The sequence below is a fragment of the Petaurus breviceps genome, unplaced genomic scaffold (assembly GCF_028583685.1).
Source record: "Petaurus breviceps papuanus isolate PSGF00001 unplaced genomic scaffold, PetGlider_PUasm1.0 188, whole genome shotgun sequence".
Classification (NCBI taxonomy): Eukaryota; Metazoa; Chordata; class Mammalia; order Diprotodontia; family Petauridae; genus Petaurus; species Petaurus breviceps.
This window is the reverse complement of record NW_027185804.1, coordinates 1,332,313-1,349,852: the sequence shown is the minus strand read 5'-3', so window position 1 is coordinate 1,349,852 and position 17,540 is coordinate 1,332,313. Positions and strand designations below refer to the sequence as shown.

The window sequence follows — 17,540 nt, the reverse complement described above, 5'->3', positions numbered from 1 at the left end:
TATTGACATAAATTATATATTGTATATATATTTATGCCCATCAATACATAACATGTTATAATATGAATATGTTAGATATAGCTTAATTCAAGGCTTTATAAATTTCATATATTATATATATTTATTCCTGTTGTTGATAATAATAATAACTTTAGACATGTTGGTTAACCTCAGTGGGTCTTAGGTTCTTCCATTTTTTTTTTAAATAAGGAAGTCAGATTAGATGATCTCTATGGTTGTTTTCAATTCTAACATTCTATAATTCTAAGAATTGGACTTTCAGTCACAGGAGTCAGCTTCAGGTCTCAATTTCAACATTCACTAACTATGTAACACATTCCCCACCCCACCCATCTTTCGGAAAAGTCCCTTAACCACCATGGGTCTCATTTTCTTCATCTGTATAATGGGGATAATAATACATGCACTGTGTACTTTACAAGACTGTATAAATGTAAGCTGATGATAAATAGGGAAGAAAATTGCTTCAGTAACAGCGATAGAGACTGGACCCAGGAAGTGATTTTGCTAGGATCTCCCTAGTGAAGAAGCTTCCAACAAAACAGATGGAGAGCACCTCTGATAGGCATAGCCTTACAGAGCTGTCTGTAGAGTATGGCAGACTCTATGCCATAGACATGACAGCTCATCAAGGGTTACCTGGCCAGTATGTATCAGAGAAGGGAATGAAATCCAAGCCTTCCTGGCTTTTTGGTCATCTCTCTATCCAAGATGCCATGCTGTCTGCTTCAGTAATGGTAAGGCCCAGAAGAATGAGGCAGAGAGGCAGCAGACTGAAAGACACCAGACCAAGCGTCTGGTCCCCATGAGGGCCTTCCTGTAAGAATGGGACTAAGATACTTGAGGTCCTAAAATGGAGAGTTGGAATGAGATGAAAAATCTCTGAGGTATCTTCCATCCCTCTGATGCTATTATTCTGAGCAAAGGGGCTATAATATACTTTTCTATGTTGTGCTCTATGATTATAATGCAGTAGAAAGGTCAATTCTTTCTAAAGGTCTTCATTTCCCCACTCTGACCTGTATAAAAAGTTAACAAATACAATTAAAATATGCCAGACATGAGGAGGGGTCACATCAGTTGAGAGGATTGCTCTGTTGGAGGCATCTGAAAGGATTTGCCATATGGTAGTGAGCTTACTCCATGAAATACCCACATTTGTTAAATCTTACTTCTTAAAAGGCAACTCTGCTCATTCACCCTCTGGGGAAATCTATGCAAAACTGTTTACTGCATGTGTTTGTTTTCCACCTTGTGGAGCAAAAGACCCATTGCTTGGACTCTGCCCCTTCCGAGAAATCGTCTGTCTTTTGTACAGAAGAAGTACTCTAGAGAGAGATTTTAAAAAATACTAACAATCTATAAGCCTCATCTTCAAGGAAGTTCCTTCAGGCAGCCAGGTAAACTGATAGAGATCGTATTCTTCTGCTACAGGCACAGAGACAGAAGGAGTCAAACAAATTTGTTGCTATTGTTGTTTTATTGTTTTGAATTGGGTCTTCACCTTGTAGCTAAGCAACTCCCAATCAAAGGAATGCTGGGCTAGCTTGACACAGCTATTCGCCTTCTCTATGGCCAGTCCTGAGACTTTGAAAACTGACCAAGATGGGATGGGCTCAGGCATCCATGCTGGTTACCATGGTCTTCTGATGGATCTATCCCTTTGTGCATCCTCACAGAGATTCAGGAATCACATCACAGACTGAAGAAATGTGCATCACACACACACACACACACACACAAGAGTCTGGTACAATGATGATGCCCCTGAACTGAGGTTTGAATCTAACCTCTGACACATACTAGCTGTGTGATCACAGGACCTCTCTGAGACTCAGTTTGCTTACATATAAAATGGGCAACACAATCTTTGTGTAACTCCCTCACAAGGCTGTTCTGAGACTCAATTGAGATAAAGCCTGGCAAGCACTTCAGAAACTTTAAAACACTACAGAAATGCTAGTTGCTGCTATTAAGAACTGAGTGGCTTTTTTCCCACTACATTGTTTCCCATTCACTCCATTAAGACTGTGATTTATAGTTATGAAATTTAAGTTGAATTAGTTCCCTAGCTTTTGATAAAGAGTGGGTGGTTTTGGAAAACAACAGCTGAAGGATTCCTACTCAGGTATGGGGTCAGGGCAGCAGAGCATAAAGAGAGATTTCTGTAAAGTGTAGAGCAGAGAATTCCTTATTTTCCAAAAATAAAGTCTAACCTCTGCAATTGGCTGGCCTAGGCCATGGACCCTCAGGGTTTAATTGTCTATTTTTTCTCTGATTATGGAGTAAGATAATCTGGGTTCGAATCCTAGGTCCGCTATTTGCTCCTTATGAGAACCTGGAAGATTCGTGGTATGCCTCTGAGCCTTGTTTAGTCTCGTCTGTTTAGACAATCTACCTTATAACATGTGACTCTAAACCCTGTTGTCTTAGAGGTCTCCAAGGTCCCATCCACCTCTAAGATACTATGTTTCTGTGACTATACAACTTTTCTAATAGGATACACAGGAAGATGCAATTAGAATCTGCCACTAACCTCCTCCTTCCCTCCCCCTGCTTCCACTGCGTAACCTGCCAAGGTGTTTACATCCTAGTATCATGGACGACCAAAGTCCAGTCATCAAGAATAATAACAAGTCACCTGTCTGTAGCACTATCTAGCTCTGAAACCCTTTAGACCCATGAGCTCATTTGTTCTCATATGAGATGAGGAAGAGAAATAGTTTTGCTTCCATTTTACAGGTAAGGGAACTGAGACTTGAGAATGTAAAGAATCTAGCCCAGTATGCTGTTGTGGAAAGTGGTGGAAGCATATCTAGAATCTACACTTCTCAAGCTCAGGGTCTTTCTACTGTACCATACTGTCCCTAGAATGTTTCCCCTTCCTGGAAGATACTCAGGCGTGAATTTCTATGTGACAAACTTTTGATTGCACCAAAGAAATGGAGAGTGGGATGGCAGCATGAGTGAGTGAGTGGGTGTGTGTATTGTGTATGTGTGTTGTGTATGTATCCTCCCATGCACTTAGGTGTACACTCAGGAAAGATACTGTCACATAGAACACATTTAATTCTGCCTCAGACCTTCCACGGGCCATTGTCACGTCAGAGACTTCAGACACGTCAGAGCTGGGTAAGAAATGTGCAGCCACTGAATGTGGGGATCAGTTGTGTACCAAAGTGATAATCCTGACTCACCGGGCTCTGTTCACCTGTGAGCAATAACCGGCACCACCCTCCCCAGCCTGGCTGCTGGGTGCAGAGTTCGTTCCCAACACGCCCTGGTGAACAATGACTTGGCCAGCCTCCTTCTCCTCATTGTTGGGTGGCTGCATTGATCTCACGCCTAAACTTATCCTGGCATGCACAATGAGTATCTGAATCAATTGTGGAGCTGCAATGAAACCACAACAGTACCATGCTGAGGGCTGGCTTGGTGTCCAGTTTGTTTTCCACTTCTAATCAAAGGGGGCAGTGTTACATCAGCTGAAAGTCTGAGCGAGCCCAGTGGGTGAGTAGGACAGACCCGGGAGAAGCAGGATTTCTGCATTTTCAAAAAATAAATGGTTCCTTCTGGAATTGGCAGGCCTAGGCTATGGAACTTCAGGGTTTAGCTGTCTATTTTTTCTCTTTTAAACTCCACATAAGGACAATGAACTACCCCTTTGCTAGGGTGAGTCTCTATATAGCACCACAAAGGAGAAAGAACACTGGGTTTGGAGTCAAGAGTCCTGTGTTCAAATCTTGACATTCCTATTTACTACATGTGTGATTCTTGGCAAGTAACTTCACCCCCCAGTGTGCCTTTGTTTACCTCATCTGTAAAAAAGAGAGAAATTATATTTGCACGATAGCACCTTCCAAGGTGGTGGTGAAGGAAGTGTTAAAGAAATACTAGCTGGCTATTTTCAGTGTCATTTTTCAATACAGGAAAGGAGGCATTAAAAAAAAATCCCTGGGGTGGCTAGGTGGCACAGTGAGTAGAGTGCCGGCCCTGGAGTCAGGAGGACCTGAGTTCAGATCTGGCCTCAGACACTTAACACACACACACACACACACACACACACAAACTAGCCGTGTGACCTTGAGCAAGTTACCTAACCCCAATTGCCCTCCAAAAAGCTAAAAAAGAAAAAAGAAAAAATCCCAGCTCATAATTCTGTCTTTTCAATTATAGGATTCAATGGCAGAAGAGAACCAAGGGCCAGTCAGTCTAGGCTCCCTCATAAATGATGAAGACACTGAGATTCATGGGGCCAGAGCCACAGAAGCAGTAGAACATTTGATATAGAAGAACAATAGCAGCACAGGGCCTCGTGTTAGGACCACTTCAAGAGGAATGCCTTCAAAAAAGATGAGAAGACTAACAACAATGACAATGCCATCTAACATTCCTATTTTAAAAAAACTGAAAAGAGCTAACTTCATATAAAACTTGTGTGTCAGGAACTGTACTAAATACTTTACGGTTATTATCCAGTTATTACAATCTTATCCACACAACAGCCCTGTGAGGCAGGTGCTATTATTATCCCCATTTTACAGTTCAGGAAACTGAGGCAAACAAGGGTTAAGTAGTTACACAGGACCACATAACTAGTAAGTGTCCAAGATCAAATCTGAACTCAAGACTTCTTGACTCCTGGTAGACAGTGCAAATGTTATATCCCCATTTCACAGATAAGGAAACTTGAGGGTCAAAGAGACAAAGTACCCACATTACTTTAGGCAAATTGGCCTCAATTTCCATTTCTGTAAAAATAGAATGAGGCAGCTAGGTGGTGCAATGGATAGAGTGCCAGGCCCAGAGTCAGGAGGACTCATCTTCCTGAGTTCAAATCTGGCCTCAGACACTTAGCCGTGTAACCCTGGGCAAGTCACTTAACCCTGCTTGCCTCAGTTTCCTCATCTGTAAAGCGAGTTGGAGAAGGAAGAAAAGCCCAAATGGGGTCACAGAGAGTCATGCTTGACTGAACAACAACAACAAATGGAATTGTACTACATGATTTCTCCAATGTCTTCCCATAGTTATTCTCTCTAAGCATCTTTGTGAGTCAGGAAGGATGCCCAACCATCCATGTACACAGAGAAAACTGGTCCATCCAATCATTAGGGTGCACTCAGGCACCATGTTAGCACTGCAAAAGCCAAAATGACCCTGCTAATAACTCCAGCTTCTTATCTCTCTCCAAGCTTGGGATCCTAGTTCTGTCTCTGTAGAAGACTCAGGAGCAAGAAATTTAAAATTCAATCTTGAATTGTCATGCATAAAATACTCGATGGATTAGATGACTTTGGGGGGCCATTTGGTTTTATGTGGGATCTAACTGCTCTGGGGAGTTAGAACTGGGCTTGAAATGGTGGAATTTTGTTGGTTGAGAGAGCAAAAAAGACCTGACCAGTCACTTTTTCCAAAAGTACTTTGTGCTGGCAGGCCTTTCCCAATCCGTGGGCATATGCCACCCTGCAACCATGGAGCAGAACCCCTCCCAAGGTTCCGTTACAGTCTATTGTGCCTACAAGCTACATATTTAACAATCCCTAAACACCCAGGGAAACAGCCAACCAGAACGCCTAGCAGGCCAAAAATCTTTCATTTTAAAGTGCCAAAATATGGATTTGTCCAATAGACTGTAACATCTCCAGGGGTAAATATATTTGTAGACACATATATGCTTGAAAGCATATTATAGATACATACACATGCATTATATGGCTATGCAATAAATTTATATGTATAGATTTATCACAATTGGGACAAATTTGGGTTTTATGTGTATACCACATCAAAATGTCAGATTTAGGTGTTTTTTAAGGACATAATTGGGAGTGGAAAAGGAACAATAGCATCCCTTGCCTCCCACACTCCTCTATCTCTACCTATTCCTTCCAAAATAAAACCTTGAACATTGTAGAATCTCAGTCTTATTCCTTCTAGATATAGGGTCATGGACCCTTTAAGCAGTCTGGTGAAGCCTTGTGGACACCTTAGAATGTTTTTAAATAATCGAAGGGAATAGCATGAATTTTAGTGAAAAACTTAAATTAGTTCTTTTTTTTTTTCCATCTAAGTTCACAAAACCCTTGAAATCTATTGACATATCCCCTGGGGTATTGGTGGACCCCAGTTTAAGAACCCCTGTTTTCTTAGATGAATAAGGCAAAAATCATATGAAAAGAAACTTGAAATTAGCTTGTAGTATTCAAATTGGGTCCTGCCTATGCTGCTGCTTCTATTCCATTCCAACTGTGCCTGAGCCTTGAGAATCATAGGGTTGTGGTGTCTGACCATGGGTGAATCATGGACTTGAAGGGAGGTTCAGCCTAACACCAATTCACTCCTGAGGATAGAGATTTGCCTAACTACATGGGGTCCAAGCCACAGATTTAACTTTGCACAGTGTGTGACATGCTAGAAAACTGAATTCTAATCATGACACTGAATTTCCTTCAGTTTTTCCCTAAATCAAATCATCATCTACACATATTCCATTTTAAATGCTTATAGTACCAAGAACACAAATAAAACCAGTATATGTATTTCCCTCCCACAAGAATGCCCAAGGCAGAATCCCTTTAGATTATGCAATGATAATTTTGGTCATTTGAATCAAATAAGACTTTCTACTAGATAAGAACATAAGAACATGGGGAAGTATGAAGAAGAGATAGCGGGGCATTGGTTCCAAACCTGTAACAGACATTTCTTAGATGTGTGATTATAGTTAACTTCATCTCTCTGAGTTCTTTATGTGTCAAATGGGATAATTTTTGCTCTATTCATCTAATAGAACCGTGAAGAAAACACCTTGCAAACTGTCGATCACTATAGAAACGTGTATTTCCTCTTGTAATATTTAATAGTAGTAACAGCAACATTAGTATAAACCTACCAACTTTCAGTAAAGTAATGAACCAATCTAAATTTGTATATATGAATGTTCATAGAGTCCTGCATTTCCTGTGGCCATTAGTATGAGCCTAATTGGAAATGGATCAAACTAGCCTCACAGACTGGCCCATGCCCATGCTCAAGCAGAGAGTGCTGCAGGTCTGGAACGATCACCTAAACTAAACTAAGTGTTGGCTTTTCTTTCCGTGATTTTCGAGAGAATCTATGAAGGCAATACTCAGAGAAGTCAACATATTAACTGCAAATAAAACCGCCAATGTCCTCTTGATTTAGCGACATACCTATGGAGAGCCAGGGCATAGTGGACAGCCCAGTGGTCACTATTACCAATAGATAAGAGGATTTGTTTTTTTTAATAGGTTAATAGGATTATGTTGAGGCTACCACCAACTTTCCCTTACAACTCTTTCCAGAGCTGGAAAACCGTGGGAAACCAAAGGAGTGTATGTTGTCCCAAGTCTTGTCTTTCCATACCAGTTACTTGACTTGATGCCACAGTCTCTTCCCTTTGTTCCTCCACTACCCCCATGCCAGACGGGCATTATCATCCTAACTTTCTCCCTCTTCCTTTCCTTACTCCATCAAAACCTACTCACAGGGACACAGCGAAAGATCTAACAAACCCACGATTCCCCCAGTAGAATAAAAGTTCCTTAAGGGCAAAGATAGTTTTTCTTTGTATCTCCAGCATACAGTAGGTTTACTTGATTTTTGTTGAACTGAATTAATACTGAGGGGTCAACGGCTAATAATAGTGAGTATATAAGGATATCTGTGTTTTTACTCTCTCCCGTCTCCCTAGGTCTGTCAAAAGAAATCCTCTGCCGATGTAACCCTGGTAGTAGGATAGAGTACACACAGATGTTGAGGGGACAGGGGAAGAGAGGAAGAAGTAGAGGGAGGGGGGCCAAGACAACTGTTCCCCCTTCCTCCCTCCCTACTTCCATCTTTCCATCAATGCCACTGACTGGCTGATCTGTCAGCCTCCCATCGCTTTTAATTGCTGCACTCTGGCTGACCTGGAATGAATTGACAACTCAGGCAGCCAGTGCCAGAGAGGCTAGAAAGCTGGGGGACACTCGTCTTGGGGGCCTCCTTCTCTTCCCTCTACCCTTGATAATTCGGCACAAGAAAAGGTTCGTCTGGGAAATCTACGGATGCAAAGTGTCCACTGTTGCCTTGAAAATTCAACAGCTTCCGGGAAAGTGACCACAGACACACAGGCCTGCAGCCGGGATCTCTGGGCCAGTGTGTCCCTAGATGCAGTAAGTAACTTAAGAGAGTCCGTTAGGACGGGGAAGAGGGAAGGGACCTGTCCCCAAAGCTGCATCTTCATGCCTTCAGACGGAGGCAAAGACCCGTCCAGTGAGTCCATTAGCACATGTGCACATGCTCCAGCGAGAGCTGCCTGGGAATACAGATGTGGGGGTTTTATTTTAAGGAGGGTGTTTTTTCCAGCTTCTGTTGGAGCTCTCGGCCTTGACCCGCACCGGCAGGCCCGCGGCTGGGGAGGCGCGGGGTGTGCGCCGCTCAGGAAGCCCGAGGCGAGAGCGAAGCTTGGCGGGCTGAGGACGCAGAGCGGGCGCCCTGGGGCCCAGGGCCCAGGGCCCCCAGCCGGGCCCGCCTTCTCCCCGTCCCTCTTACCTTTTCGCTCCTGCAGTTGTTCAGGCCCGTGTTGTTCATGGAACTCAGCTTGCCGTCCAGGCCGTGCGGCTGCTGCTGCTGCTCCCGCTGGATCTGCTCTCGCATCTTCCGAGCCTCCTGAATGGCTTTCATGACCGTGTCCTGGTCCCCAAATAGGGCGGGCGAGTTGAGGCTGGACAGGATATCTGCAAGTACAGGATGCCCCTGTTAGGAAGCATGGGCCGTGGCAGCAACACGGCCAGCACCCTCACTGACCCAGTATCCCGCCCAGTCTGAGATAGTGCAGGGGAGGTCGGTGGGGAGACACGCAAGGGGCTCTCTGCTCCCCTCCCCGCCCCTTCCCTCTCCATTCTGTAGCCTCAGAACATATTAAATGATGGGGGGGGGGGAGGGGGTGCAAACACCTAGCAAGAGGCGCCGCATCCTTTCTGCAAACCCACTCAAAGTGAAGTGAATCTGCGTCCACTGCAACGACAATGGATTGAGGACTGAGCAGCCTTGTCCTTCAACAAGCTCCCAGCCGAAAGCTTTACTTCTCTTGAGCTCAGTTTCTGAACCTGCAAAATGGGCACAAAAGTGCCCCAAGGAGCCTCCCTATAGTTGGAGGCTGGACCCACATCACCACCATCTATCACAAAGATGTTTTGGAGTATTGGCCTTTGCTGGCATCCACCCCATGCAGCTCATGTTTGTAAAGAGTTTTAGAAACATCAGTGTCACCTCCCTGTGAGCTATCTAAATGAGTAGTCATAATAATCAGCGTTGATATAGATAAAACACTTCAGGGCATGCAAAGCGCCCTACATGTGCCCTCTCATTGGATCTCCATGACAGTCTACAAGGTGGCAGCCATTATCACTCCCATTTTGGTTGATGTTGTTCCATCTTATACAACTCTCCATGGCCCTATTTGGGGTTTGCTTGGCAAAGACACTGGAATGGTTTGCCATTTCTTTCTCCAACTAGCTTTGCAGATGAGAAAACTGAGGCGAACAAAGTTAAGTGACTTGCCCAGGGTCATACAGCTAGAAAGTGTCTGAGGTCACATTTGAACTCAAGAAGATGAGTCTGCTGACTCCAGGTCTGGTGCCTTATGCACTATGGCGCCTCCTAGCTGCCCCCATCCCCATTTTACAAATGAGGAAATTATTTCAGGGAGGTTATTACTTATCCAGGTTCAGATAGCTTGAGTCTCCCTGACTATAATGGCAGTCCTCTGGAGAGCTGCTTGTGCTTGGCTTTACACTGGCTCTAACTCCAATACTATGAGCACAAACCCACTATACCATGTTGTATCTTTAGTGCAAAGCATTAATATTATTATTGGGGAGTCCCTAGCACTCTCAGCCTGCCTAACTTTTACTATGCCAGCTTGGCAGTAAGACACATACCCAGAGGCCAACCTTACTCCAGTTTACTTCTGAAGATGAGTAGTTCTACATTTTAATATGAAGATGTGTGTGCTGTAGGAGCGTTCTTCAGTCTCCCATAGAAAAGCATCAAGGATGTACTCATGAGTTGATGAGTGAAGAGGTAAAGAGAGAGAGGGGGAGGAAAAGGAAGAGGTAGCAGGAGAGACAGAGACACAAAGAGAAAGAGAGACAGAGAGAGGAAGAGAGAAAGACAGAGGAAGACAGAGAGACAGAGAGAGAAAGACAGAGAGACAGAGAGAGAAAGACAGAGAGAGAGAGACAGAGAGAGAGAGAGACAGAGAGAGAGTGAATCAGTCCAGCTAGTGTAGGAAAGAATGGGAGGGAGGTGATCCGTAGTACTCCCCACTGGAGCCAGGATGTATGTCCAAACTGCTGCAGATAGCTAATGAGGCATTCTACAGATCCTGCTGCCTAAGTTATTTACAAAGAGAATTCTAGTCCCTGCTTGCCCCCCTCTCCCCAACACTTGCTGCTCTCAGCCCCCACTGGAACAGCAGTGGGGCTTCCTGCGTGGGCATAGTGCTAACAGAAGGACAAAGCTGGGAAGGAAGGCAGGCTCAATATTTACTCTCCTTGCCATCCATCCATGGAACACAGAGAGGAAAAAGAGCTTGAGAGAGACGAGGAATATCTCTATCAAACAAATTTTCCTCCATGAGTTGCATTTTTATTGTAGGCAAGATGAGTACTTTGGATAAGATTTTCCAATTTTAGACCAAAAGATAGCAATTATTCACTGCCTAGTAAGTTTAGGCGGCTGTGGTAAAGTTTTAACTTGATCCACCTGTCTACAGCCAAGCTCCAGCACTCCCCAGCAGACAGACAGACGCATGCATGTTCAAACTTAATGTCACCACACCAGCCAGCCAGCTGGGAAAAACCAGCTGGCTGTGCATACAAGAACACATTGGGCAGGAGTGGCTGGGGGGGTAGGGACACATGCTGGTGTTCACACGTATGTACATGCACACATCCTTGTGAGGGTTTAAGAATTCCCATGTTATTCTCAACCTAACTCTGGGTAATTTTAAAAAACCAACTTAATTATTTAGCATATAAATAGATATAAATAAAAATAAAGTTTAGAAGGACAAAGGATATGATATCGCTTTATTCCCAGGTGATTAGTACAGTTTCTGATTTTTTTTAACTGGAGCTGAGATTTTATTGATATAGGGAACATTCAGTGAGAAAACTCTCATTTAACAAAATGCAGAGTAGCAACTGTTCCATAGCTTAATTTTAGACCAGGGACTCTTAACCTGGGGGTCCACAGGTAGATTTCAGGGGGTTTGTGAACTTGGATAGAAAAATATATACATCATTATTTTCATTAACCTCTCTTCCTTCGATGATGAAAATAGTTAACAAATATTATTCTGAGAAGAATTCTGGCTTCACCAGTCCCAGAGGGATCTGTTTGTCTCTGTCTCTCTGTTTCTATCTCTGTCTCTCTCTGGCTCTGGCTCTGTCTGTCTCTGTCTCTCTCTCTCTGAATCTCTCTCCGTCTCTCTCTGAACCTCTCTGTTTCTCTCTGTCTCTGTCTCTGTCTCTCTCTATCTCTGTCTCTCTCTCCCTCTGTCTGTCTGTCTGTCTCTCTCTCTCACACACACACACACACACACACACACACACTAAGAAGCCCTGTCTAGGAACACTAAAAAGTTAAATGACTTTACTAGGGTCACATGGCGTGTGTGTGTGTGTGTGTGTGTGTGTGTGTGTGTGTGTAAAAGTCAGGTAATCCTGATTCCAAAGCAGCCTCCCTATCTACATGATGCCTCTTATCCTTACGGTAGGCACTGAATTTAATTAAATTTAATAATCCAACATACACATAAAATTATGTGTGAAATGTTCCCTCAGACATTTGAATGTTGACTCTATGTTCTGATCAAAATGACATTTGATCCTTGCCCTCCTCCTCTCAAATCAAATCTTTTGATCAGATGAGCCTAAAGTGCTGGCCTCCTGGTTCGGTACTGGAAATGCCCACACTGCTTTCCCCAGAGGGAACAACTGAGCTGGTCTAGGGGATAACGAGGCTCTGTCTCCACTTCCCCTCTGGTCACTGCAGGGGATTTGAGTGAGATAGCCCACAGGCCGGCCCTTGACAAAGGATTTAGAGATGGGAGAGGCTTTGAAGATTACTGAGCTCTGTCTCTTCATTCCATAAACTAGGGAATTTAGCGAGGGAAAATGAGTTGCCCAAAGGCACACAGGTGTTATCATGAAAGACCTGAAACTTGACCCTACAGCTTGCTTTCTTTCACTTCCTACATTCCTTCCTTACAAATCCCCAGATTGTGAGCATGACATCCAGGCCCTTCATTTTTCAGAGCAGCAAACAGAGAAGTGTCCAAGATCACCCAGGTGGTAAGTCGTCGGGGCCAGGATTCGAACCCAGGCACTCTCTCCACTACTGAGTTCCAATCGGTACCCTGTAGGACCTTGGGGCTTAGAGCTGGAAAGCCATCAAACCTAGTCTCTCTAATACAAGTCCCTCATTTGAAAGGGGAGGAAACGTCAGTAAAATGACTTGTCTGAGGTCACTGGGGCTTCAGACGGCGGCCCCCTCAGAGCACCAGTCTGTCTGGAGGCAGAACCGTGTTCTTGACGAGCCCGCGCTGACGTTTACCTAAAGAGGATCCTCTTCCCAGGCTTCCTCGGATGGGGCTGGGAATGCCACTCTTGTTTGGCAGGTTCACGGGACTGGTTTTGCTGGCTGGGAAGAGGCTCTGCGTGGGAGATGTGGGAGACTTCGCCGGCTCGGCTGTCTTGGGTCGGGCGGAGAGATTCAGTGGCTGAGCGGCTTCATCCTACGAGAGTTTAACATAAATAATTATTAAAAAGAAAAAAACGCAAGACAAATGAAACACATTATCACTTAGTGAGCCACAGTTATTTTACACCTCGGAGACAATGCCACATTCTCCTCCAATAATAACAAAAGAAGCTAATTATCTACTTCCTTGAAGATTCATCGAAAGGAAACCTCATTAATTTCTCTGTGTTATGCTTCTATTTACATTAACTATGTAGTTGGATCATTCTTTTTGCCAAATTAAAATTTGAATTAGCTCACATTACAGCTTAATTTCCTAATGTGTTTTCAGAGATCCAAATTAACCTAGGGCATTTACAAAGAATTATTTAAAATTTCAAGGAGCTCCTCCGTGCTTTTGTGCATGTTCTCTCTGTAAAGATCCTGGGACTAGGAACAGGCTCTGTGGCTAATTTTTTTTTTCCAAATCACAATTTTAGATTAAACAATTGTGAGTCTTTTAAAAATGGAAACATGGAAAGTTCCCCCCCTCCCCCTCCCCACTCCTACCTCCTGGGTCCCTGCCCAGGACACTGCAGCTTGGCTGGGTCTCCCATGTGGCTTTCTGGGTGTGTGCGCTCTGCATGGTCTATACTCTGGACTCTCCCCATGTTTAAAATTAATTTTTGAAAAGAGCAAGCAAGCATCGTAATTACGTTTTACATGCCATGCTATATGCAATTTATTTTACGTGCCGAAAACAATGTCTTTCTCTCACTTTTTATTCTGCACTGCCGATTTTTAATGGAATGTTTATTTTGAGACAGTGTCCCTTCTGCACTGAACACAGGACAAATGCCTCACTTTTAATTCCATTTCAGTTAGGCCTTGAGAGCCTCTCTTTCAGCCTACTTCTTCAGCTGGAGAATGCCCAATACAAAAGTACTCTAATGGGTGAGGGGTGGGAGGGGTGGGATGGGAGAGGAAAGGAGTCTACACATATTATATAGACTTTCACTTAAATGTTCAGAACTAAGAATTGCTTTGTTATATGTTAAAAGAAAGTCCCTGGGGAATAATGAGTCCCATGCTGCTAGGGCCCCCGGGGTCTGAGAGAGAGCTATGTATAGTTAAAGGCTTTCACCATCATTGTTCAGAGCACACAGCAGGACTGGGGACAGAGAATAACCCACCCCCCTGTGCCCCAAACCGTGCAAAAAGGAGGTCTAGCTCTGCCCCTCACTAGCTAACTGTCGCTTTCCCTCTCTAGACCTCAGTTTCCTCCTCCTTAAAACGAGGGTGTTAGAACTGTCCAAAGGGCCCTTCCAGATCAGGCAATCCATGAGGGGATGAGCAAAGACAGAAAGAGCAAAGGGGACCCAGAGAGGAAAGGAGGATTCTTGGACAGGAAAACTGCACTGAGTTAGCTCTCCTCTGGAGGAAGAAGCACTTGTACTCTTGGCTCACAGTGGTGCTCACCCTGGTAGTAACGAAAATTAAGGCATCACACTATTCAAATACCCTGATTTCTCAGAGTCCAACATCATCTGGAGAAAGGCTTAGAGTCATTGTTGAAACAAAACAAATTTTGTTGAAAAGCTTGAAGGCATATTTTAAAATATAATCATTTACTGAATTAAGATTTCTTCCTCATCACTTTTAACCCAAAGGAGTTTTGGGAAAGTAGTAGTAGTAGTAGTGGTAGTAGTAGCAGCAGCAGCAGCAGTAGGAGTAGTGGTAGTAGTAGTAGTGGTGGTAGTAGTAGTAGTAATGCAAAAGTTTAAGGTTTGTAAAGTACTTTACATTTCATCTCCTTTGATCCTTACAACAACCCTGAAAAGAGGTTGTTAACATTATTCTCAGTTTACAAATGAGGAAACTGAGGCAAACAACAGTGCAGTGACTTCCCCAAGGTCATACAGCTAATAAATGTCAATGCAGGATTGAACTGTATCTTCCTAAGTCCAAGCCCATCATTCACAGTCCCCATCTAAAGGAACAAAAATTTGTATTTCTTCCCACCCTCACCAAAGAATACCATTTATAACATCCATCTTACCTTTATTTAGTATCATCCCATACAATTATGTTTCAACTACCCTCTCTATGCTAATCCAGCCTTCAAAATATTTCATGTAAAAACAGGAAAAGTGTATTCCTGAGACATTTGGGAGGCTCTCCTCATGGCTTCCAATAGAAGTCTTTGCATACCCAGTCTCTGGACCTAGTAGTCACTTTTTCAGGACTGGTTGTATTGAACATGGATTGAATTGAAACTTTTGGCAAACTGTTTTGTGGCATCAGTCACAAAGTAAAGTGACCCTTGGGATATTAATTCTAGAATTTTAAACGGAGATTCATCCCAAAGCATGTGGAAATAAATCCACCCTAATACCAACTGAGTTAGATAGACACAGCACATGGAGCTGCAGTCTCACAATTCTGAAGGACAAAGAAGGAAATATTCTTTTCCGGTCATAGGTATGCTTCTCTCCCCCAACAACTTTGAGTCTTTTATCTATTTTTTTCTTGCCCCTATGATGTTGTATGTAAATGGAATAAATATAAAGGAGAAGGCTTCCTTTTTAGTAGAATAAAATATAGTTGGGTTAAATTATGTAGGGAAACCCCCAAAAATTTGCATGTGGTCAACTCTGTAATAGAATTCAGCTGGCCAACAAAGCTGGAATGGTACTGGCTTCCATTCCAGCAGATATATGCTTAAATATAACCAGGGAAAATTTTACTCATCCAGTAAAGGTTTGGTTTGGGACAGATCCACTTGGCTGGCTCACTTGTGAAATGACTTTTGCACATTAAAGTACTCAATATTCAATATACCAAGTCACTGGTGTTTGATATCTCTCACACTATGGCAACTACAGTTAAACAAAGTGGCCTAGCTTCCCAGTGGATCGTTCTGCCTCTCCTTTGCCAATGTGAACACAGAGGATGTGAATAAATGAGATGGGGGTGACCCATAATCAGAGCTGACTTATGAAATGGGAACTAGCCACTGGCTTATTTTCAAAGCTCCTGGTCACCAAATTCCAGTATTTGGAACAATGGGGTAAAAACTGTGGACTACTTTTTCCCCAAAGGATTCTAATTATATGGATTGGGTTTGGAGTCTTGGTAGGGTGGGGCAACAGACATCTGGACCTGTTTTTTCATCATCAAAGGGAACTCCTGGTGTGGACAGTTTCTTCCCTGGTACAGATCTTCAACTCATCTGCAAAATACAATCTTAGAGAGTTGCCTGGGAAACTAAGGCATTAAATGACTTGTCCCTGATGACACAATTAGTATGTGTCAGGTAAGATTTGAACACAGTTCTCCCTGAATCCAAAACTAGCCCTTTATTCATTATATTAAGCTTTCTCTCTAATTATATGTATTCTATGAAAATTTCATTCCTTCAAAAACATGTTAATCCTCATGATACTCTGCACAATCTTCATTTTCTTAGCCTTTAATTTCTGAGGGTTTTTTTTAAGAGCTTTTATGTGACCTCAAAAGTTCACTGGGAATTTTGCAAAGTCAGATCATTTCATCAAACCTGCCATTGGCAGTATCGAGTTCTGCCTGTTTCCCTTATTAGCATCAAGCCTATTCTTATTTGAGACCTATCACATATCTTCTAAGACCAGGTCAAATAACTGCAGAATATATCGAGCACCCAAGTGCTTTTGACAAATGTTAAAAGCAAATGTTTGAGCTTTACATTCTCTCCACAAAAGAGGATATTTTACCAAGCACATTCATTTCTGTTCGTCTGTTTGGATTTGGAAATCCCATATAGGAAGCAAATATTATGATAAAATGAACCAGTACCACCTATAGGTACCAGCTGCACCATGAAGTTGGAGGGGCCTACCACATCATTTCCCTGCTTCTGCCAAGCCCTGGGTGGCTTCCTCACAAGGAATCGTATCTGGCCCCAGTGTAGGAATCATCAGAATATCCAGCAGTTCTGTGCAGTCCTCCAGCATCTGAGAAAGATAGCTGGTGGCACAACCCACTCCTCCTCATTCCCCAAGGACCATATTTATACTAGATTGTGATGAGAAATATTCACAGCTTGAGAAAGGACAGCCTGGAATCTTCCCCTTCATCTTCCTAAGCATGGATGGGTTGGACCGCGGCTCCTCCTGTTCTGGTTTTATCCATGAGCAGGAAATAGGCACGCTTCTTAAAAGTGTGGAGCAAAGTCTTGTGGGCCTACTAAAAACCTGTCTTTGTACTCATGAATATTCAAAAATAAAAGCCAAAATTCTGGGAAAGGGAAAGATGCTCCTGAGAAGCAAGCTTGCAGAGTCGAGTATGGAGATCTGGGTAAAGATTTCACAATATGGCACTATTGTTTTCAATAGGGAAACACCTGTTTGTCAACATGCTCACTAAAATGACCACAATAGATGACTGCTGCAGGCTTTTTTGTGATGGCTACACTCCCCGCAGCTCACTCCAAAACACAGATCAGGCTTCTTGTGGTACCATTTTCTAAACCCTTTCCCTATACCCCCATAAGAGGAAAGTACCTTAACTTGAGTTACAGGGCTGGTCCCTCTCTTTTCATTTTTCATCCCAGTAGGTGAGACCGCCCCTGCTGTGGTTGGTGGCTGTGGAGTAGACGGCATCTTTGCACCAGGTGACACCTGCATGCTAGCCAGCTGGGCCGCATAGAGCTGCTGCAAAACAGGAAAGGCAAACATTTCTCTCTTCAATGGGGGTGAACTGGAGTTTGAAAAGACTTACCAGGATAT

The 17,540-nt window shown here is 43.4% G+C and overlaps 1 protein-coding gene across 30 annotated transcripts in view; it reads right to left on the bottom strand.

Moving 5' to 3' along the window:
* SOX6 (SRY-box transcription factor 6) overlaps positions 1–17,540 on the bottom strand; it is a 672,513-nt gene that overhangs the window by 71,742 nt on the left and 583,231 nt on the right. For 27 of the 30 annotated variants that reach the window (XM_069091122.1, XM_069091109.1, XM_069091112.1 and 24 more), the window contains 3 exons: positions 17,316–17,465; positions 12,649–12,829; positions 8,578–8,762 (listed from right to left, as the gene is read on the bottom strand). In XM_069091122.1, the coding sequence (XP_068947223.1) occupies positions 8,578–8,762; positions 12,649–12,829; positions 17,316–17,465 (516 nt within the window). The remainder of the gene's footprint in view (positions 1–8,577; positions 8,763–12,648; positions 12,830–17,315; positions 17,466–17,540) is intronic. The other 3 variants (XM_069091111.1, XM_069091116.1, XM_069091119.1) reach the window with 1 other exon arrangement.